Source organism: Sphaeroforma arctica, assembly GCF_001186125.1.
Source record: "Sphaeroforma arctica JP610 unplaced genomic scaffold supercont1.255, whole genome shotgun sequence".
Lineage (NCBI taxonomy): Eukaryota > Ichthyosporea > Ichthyophonida > Sphaeroforma > Sphaeroforma arctica.
The window spans coordinates 76,999-83,909 of record NW_014040303.1 but is presented as its reverse complement, the minus strand read 5'-3'; the positions used below and the strand labels follow the sequence as shown (position 1 = coordinate 83,909).

General features: G+C 40.3%; 1 protein-coding gene across 1 annotated transcript in view; it reads left to right on the top strand.

Moving 5' to 3' along the window:
- Nucleotides 1-4,292, top strand: part of SARC_04501 (hypothetical protein) — a 4,982-nt gene extending 690 nt beyond the window's left edge. The window contains exons 2-6 of the mRNA XM_014301672.1: nucleotides 1,167-1,312; nucleotides 1,819-1,889; nucleotides 2,303-2,447; nucleotides 2,878-3,058; nucleotides 3,693-4,292. Coding sequence (XP_014157147.1) covers nucleotides 1,167-1,312; nucleotides 1,819-1,889; nucleotides 2,303-2,447; nucleotides 2,878-3,058; nucleotides 3,693-3,981 — 832 coding nt within the window. The 3' untranslated portion in view covers nucleotides 3,982-4,292. The remainder of the gene's footprint in view (nucleotides 1-1,166; nucleotides 1,313-1,818; nucleotides 1,890-2,302; nucleotides 2,448-2,877; nucleotides 3,059-3,692) is intronic.
- The last annotated feature ends 2,619 nt before the right edge of the window (nucleotides 4,293-6,911 follow it).

Genomic DNA, 6,911 nt, shown 5'->3' with positions numbered 1-6,911 from the left:
TAAGTAGTAGTAGGTAGTACGTATACTAGTATATATATATATATATATATATATATATATATATATATATATATATATATATATATATATATATAGATAGATATAGATACTCTTCGAACTGAAGCTTTGGTTGTTCACTATACCAAATTCCTTCCCTCCACAAAAGCGCAATCGTGTTAGCTATGTAATTTGAAGTTCGGGTATAGACAAGTATACTATACGCGTATGAACAATTGTAAGCCAGCATATGTGTGTTATGTATTCAATTGTATTTAGAGGTGCGATGTCTATATCTATAGGTCTATGCGGCTGAAAATATCAGACTGTACCTAATATCCAAATACTAGTAGAGAAATTTGAAATCATCACGGAAGTATCAGGTTTTTTAATCGTGTCATAAACATATTTATAGAATTGTGTATGTGTAGCTATTCACCATAGTATTCTGAGTCTATTCTCATATACGTTCACACTGGTATATTCGTCTGTGAAATCGCATATTCTAATTGTTATTCTCATTTTGGAATATCGGTGTTGCAGTTCTAGATTGTAGATCACGCGGAAAGCATCAACAGATGTAATAGAATATTGAATTTTAACAGTTAGTAGTTCACTTCACTTCAATATACACACGTAAATATTTACACCTTACGAAAACGGTCGGTTACGATTATGTCTGCTGATATATACAATTTTTTATTAAGCGCATTTACAAAGGTATTCATCTGTGTATTTATTAATTTATTGCGTGCAAAATTTAATTTGTTCTTTAAATATACTGTCAGTGTGTGTTTTATGTTCGTGTTCAATTTTTGTGTGCGAGTGTGTGTGTATTTGCGGCATATATAGTACATACATATATGTATGGGTCAAATTGAAGCTCGCAGATTAATTTATACGCATGCATGTTGGTGCATGAAGATATGTATCAATGTTTGGAAGTATTTATAGTGTATGTATACATGTATATCCATGTTCTGTATATATTTTGGTTGTGTATATTAACATGCATACGTAATAAGAATAACGCAAACAACTCTTGTTATTATGTTTCAAATAGCCAGAACAGACGCGTACGTGCTTCAGACGACATTCTTGTTTCATACACCGATACTATATATATATACCAAAATTGACACTCGCCAGTATTTTCTATTTGGTCACAGAATCGCCAGCTTTGTCTCTCTATTTGAGGACCCCAAAGACACACCCGCGCCCACAGTAGGGGAAGACCCCGAGGCTAAGCTTAAGCGTTTGCGCGATGAGAAGAAAGAAAAGAACGAGAAACGCATCGCCGAGGAGATCGCGAATTGTATGTGTAGTAGAAAGAGCCGAATGGTGTGGGTGTGTATGTCTTCATGGTTTTCTCAATGGACAGGAAATTACACGTCACTATACCGACTTCATTGCTTTTGTCACTCATGTAGCGATAACTCTATGTAGATGCACCAATTTTTTTATTATGCATATTTTAGGAAAGAATCTGAATGCTCATGTAGAATTGAATTTTTTATCTATGTGGAATATATGTTTATTATTGTTTGTAGGAAATTCATGTGTATGAGATCGTGCGTTATACATGTACAACTATTCTGTACACTTTTGTCTAGCTTGGTTACTTCCTATTTGCATAAGTATTTATCGGGTTTGGAATAGCTATGATTGTATAAGTCACATTGTGGTTTCGATTTTTGTGATACTTCTTTCTTTACGAATTTCAAAATGATGAGTTTAACACGGTTTGTATTCCTATCCGAGAACCAGTTTATATCTCAGCCGTCTTCGATTCTCACTCATTAAATGCAACTATTCTCACAGGGAATCCCAAGGAAGAGAATAAAGATGTGAAGACATTGGATGCTTTTAAAACTTTGTTCGTTGCTAAACTGGTGAGTTTAATGCTTCTTTTATCATACTGCACTCTTTTTGGAGTATTGTATATCTCTTCAGTGTATTCGAATTGTCAGTTTAACTTCGACATTGTTTCGTACGCCACGAGAATCGTGTTGTTGTGCATAGTGTTTTGTGCTGGATCAATTTATGTATTGTATATTTATTCTATTATTGAGCATGAGCATACCCATCGCTAGTCTTGCGAGACGTCTGTTCCGGTTCCTCCAGCTTTCAGGTTTCGATTCCAGTCTAGAAGAATATAATGACAAATCGTCTTCACTTTTAAGAAAGATACCTTGCGCCCTTTACGCGTTATGAAATTCGCACTCAGGTGTGGCCGTTATTACATTTTTATACCTTTTAAACTGCGTCTGACACATTGCTTGGCATCATTTTGGCATCTCCACAGAATTACACAACATCGGACTACACACTAAGGCGCGAGTTTGAGCAGTACGGTGAAATTGCAAAGGTGGTCGTCACAAAGAGTGCCATCGATCACAAGCCCAGGGGATACGCCTTTATCGAATTTGTGAAGGAGAGCGATATGCGAAGTAAGCTATTTGTAGGTGTATGCTCAGTATGTATCGTTCTTACACTCCCACCTCGGAATCAATTCTCCGGTTTCTTATCCGTGTTGACCCTACAATCTGAACTATGCATGCACGCCGTACGCGGTTGATGCGCGATACATTGTTTTAGAGATGTGTTATCAATCCCGGATGTCTGAACCTACATATTTAGTAACATTCTTCTACGACCAGGAATATACTGGTATTTGACGCGAAGACATCCATTGGGTAGTCATATCAATGCGAAGGCACACTTGTACAGCTTTGAATACTTATCTACCCTCGCTCTGATTATCAAATACATGCAAAACGTACACGTATGATCACCCCACTCTCCTCCGCATATATCAACACCTCGATTTTACAAGCGCATATACTCAGCCCCCACTTCTCTGCACGTCATGTCTTTTAGGTGCATACAAACGCGCCGATGGCATGAAGATCGATGGACGCCGTGTAGCTGTCGATGTGGAAAGAGGCCGTACCGTCAAAGGATGGAAGCCCAGACGCTTTGGCGGTGGTCTTGGGGGTCGAAAGGTTGTCAGTGGCCCACCTCGACCTGTGGCCAGAGAGGAAAGCAGAGCCCCGTCTTCGTAAGTTCAATCTAAATTGACCGTTATCGTTTGTGTGTATGACTGAGGGGGTTGGGTTTCTTTAACGGGATTACCTGCATATGTACGTAGCCTGGCGATTGCAGAGCCTCGTCTTCATGTTCAATATAGTTTGGCTGTAGCAAGTTCATGACTGGTTCTTTCTTACGATGTGGCCTGTGCATGTACATAATAGCCTGGCGATAGCAGTGCCTCGTTTTTGTAGGTTCAACTCGATTTGAATGTAACTATTTGCACAACTGGGCTGCTGTCTATGTATGTGCGATGGTATCGCGTATAAAATTTATATACCTGTATGTGTATACCTTACTATTTTCCTATGCAAAAAGACTTCAGACTGTGAAGGGTATGTGTTCGTGTTCAAGCAAGTGCATCTATTTAGGTATGACAGTATGAACAAGAACGGTCCGCCCATTGTCATATCCTATGCTCTTTCTGTATTTCCCTTCAAAACCATTTTGCCATCGTGTTTGTGTTTGTATTCGCTTCGGATATGTCATTAGCGGCTTGCACTCACCTCCAGATAACAATTAATGGGGCTCTATCGCATAACTTCCAACTTGCTTTGTATTGACTATTTGCTGTCACAACTTATATTTGCATCACAACACCATAGGTACGACTACAGAGGTGGGAGCGGTGGCTACAGCCGCGACAGTGACCGTGGGAAGGGTGGGGGTGACTCGTACCGATCATCACGTGGGGGTGGCAGTAGCTACGGCGGCGGTGCCGATGACCCTAATAAAGCCCCCATTGGTGCTCGTAGAGGCCGCGATGACGATAGAGGCGACAGAGATAGGGATTCAAGGCGGGATTCGCGCAGAGATGATCGCTCGAGGGACGACCGGGGTAGGAGTGAGAGATCGGATAGATATGAAAGGTCGCGATCGCCGCGCAGAAGATAAATATTATGTATATGTATACATAGAGAGCAAAATTGTGTAAGTGGTTTACTGCCTCGGATTTTTGCAGTAGACGATGGGTATTAGCCGGTAGTAGACAGATGAAGCTGCATCTGACAGAATATACTGGTTTTGATCATGATACGAATAGCTTCCTTTTCAGGAAGATTTCAGCTGTATGACTCCCTGATTTTCAGCATTGGCTTTGCGCATGCTCGCATGTGACAAGGATTTATTGTATGCCTTTTCGCTTCAAACATCCCTGGCACATATACATACCTAGCCAAGAAAAGTACCTCTCTGTGTGAGCCTGAAACCTGTAGTTTCGGGATCAAGGTGGCATAAACCGCTGGTGCATGCGGTCACCTGGTAGGTATCTACACGTGCATGTACGCATAGAGATAAATTCTTGTTGTCCATTGTACGCTGAAATCAAAATATACTACCCACCAAGGTACTTGAAAAAAAAATGTATGCTGGTCATGGTAAGCGTTTCGAAAGAAATATGTATAGCGATAAAGTTTTAGGTATCCTTTAACCGACGAGTATTGGCAGGTATGAGAGAACTACTGTTCCTAGTCCATCTAAGTTGCTTGGTTCGGCCCAAATTCACATATAGGCTAAATTGGTATCGTCTGAAAGGCCTTTACCGACTCCAATTTGATTGAAGCCGATGGGAGAGATTGAAGGTAAACCCTACATCAATTTCAATGATATTGTTGCGAAATTTCGATACCTTTCACGCGGTCTGCTTCTATCTAATTGAACAGACAGATGTTTTAATTTTAGTCTAGTAAAAACTTAAATCCAGAAAATAACAGGTATGTGTTGTTCGCAATGGAAATTTTTGTATATTCATATCCGAACGAATATTGCGCACACCTAGCGCGGATAAGGATGTATTGGGCAGGCAGGAAACATTAGAAGTCTTGGTGCGGCGAACTGCAATCCATCATATATGCAATGAGCGGTGATACATACGTACTTATACTTGACCAGTACTATGAACGGAAGACACTTGCTTGGTATAGTAAATGATTAGTAATTTACTTTTTTTTGCACAAACACACCATTTGTATGTAGCTCTACTAGGCAATTCACAAATACGCCTGTGTGTACACATAGTTCGTTTGCAGGCACGGTCATCATTGTCAAGATGTGAATGCATGGCTTATGGTGAATACATGCCTGAGTGAAAATTTTGTTGCGTTTGTATCTGTTCTTAGATGGGTATAACAGCCCTCAAGTGGCTTGCTAGGCGAGCGCTGGATATGGCCGACGACACTTTCCATTTCTGGTTCTGGTAAGCCATTATAAAACTCAACCAACCGGGTATGTACACGCGCTTGTGTATAGATAGACTAGGTGGCTGTTCCCTTCTGCGAACTGATTTTCAGTTCCAGAATGAAATTGGTGAGGTGACAAACTATTGATCTTTGGTGTATAGGAAAGGGACCCGGAAACAATCGAAACATCGATAGTAGTGATTGATGATAGCGTGTGCAGACGGTCCTATCTAGTAACTATCCCTGTGGTCTGAATTTTCTCGAGCCCAGGGAGGTATTTATTCTGGTTCAGGTGTAATTCATATTAAATGAATGTATTCCTAATCAACGTCTCATTACTTGTTCATTATACTGCTTGCTAGAGGGTATTAAGCCCACTGTACAAGTGAAAATATCTATATCATCTGGTTTATGATAATATCTTCCATATTCCCTGACAACCCAAACAGTGATTTTAAATTTCAGTGTGCTTTCTATCTCGAGCGGAAATTTCAATAAAGTATCGGGACCCGGGCACGTCATACCTGGAATGAAGATATCAGCACTTTGTTATTGCATATACCTCTAAAGGGCTGTGCCATTTTGGACACCTCATGCTTGATCTTTAACATGATTATAGCATCAAGAATGTCCTCCCGCATTTTGATTGGAAATGTATACTGATTTGAATACATTGTGGACACTCATCCAAATACGTGCTTTGAGACCTCTGCTTTGGGGGTATGTGCTCCCGCTTAGGTATTAGGTGCAAGACCATCCAGGAATATATTCATATGCGTACAGGGGTATCGTCTGTCTATGAGGGTATGGATGGATAATACAAGTCTCGTGCCTACACTCAGTGCCAGAATTTTATCAGCTGCCCGAGATTCAGGGCTTTGACATTGCACATCAACATACATTTATACCACGCATTTATAAATATGTAGGTAATGTTCGGACTCGGATTTACATGGCTATCAGTATACATTAATCAAATGGTAGAAATTCTCTGAGCTACCGCAAAAATCCAGGATATGTTTTATTAAGCGACAGCATCTGTGTACACGCCGCAACGGGGATTCATCCTTTCTACGCTCTTCAGACAAGTATAGACATGCAAGTACATATCAAATATGCGCAAAATCTGACAATTGCACAGCAAACGTTTATTCAGCTGCTCCGAAATCCAGGCCTTGGGAAGCTGTCCCAATGCGTGCGAGCATGTGTTCGCCGGCCGCAATTGGAGGGTACTTGGCTTTCTCGGTGGTGAGGCATTTGATTTGTGTGTCGAAGTTGCAGCAGCGGAAGTACGCAATGGACGCCCTTGGTTTACTTGGTGGGATAACACGGTGCACTGCAGTATAGTAGTGGTTGGGCTTTTAAAGTACATATCTTTGATCAGATCGATATAGTGATACGCATACGGAACTTGGTCTTTTCGTTAAAAATTGAGAGTATTTGTAAACAAAAAATATACAAGAACTACTTTTGTGACATATATATATATGTCTCTCTCTCTCTCTCTCTCTTATATCTCTATATCTCTATATATCCACCTATATATATATATATATATATATATATATATATATATATATAAGACGTACGGACGGACGGACGACGACGACGACGACGACGTACGACGTAACGTAACGTAACGTAACG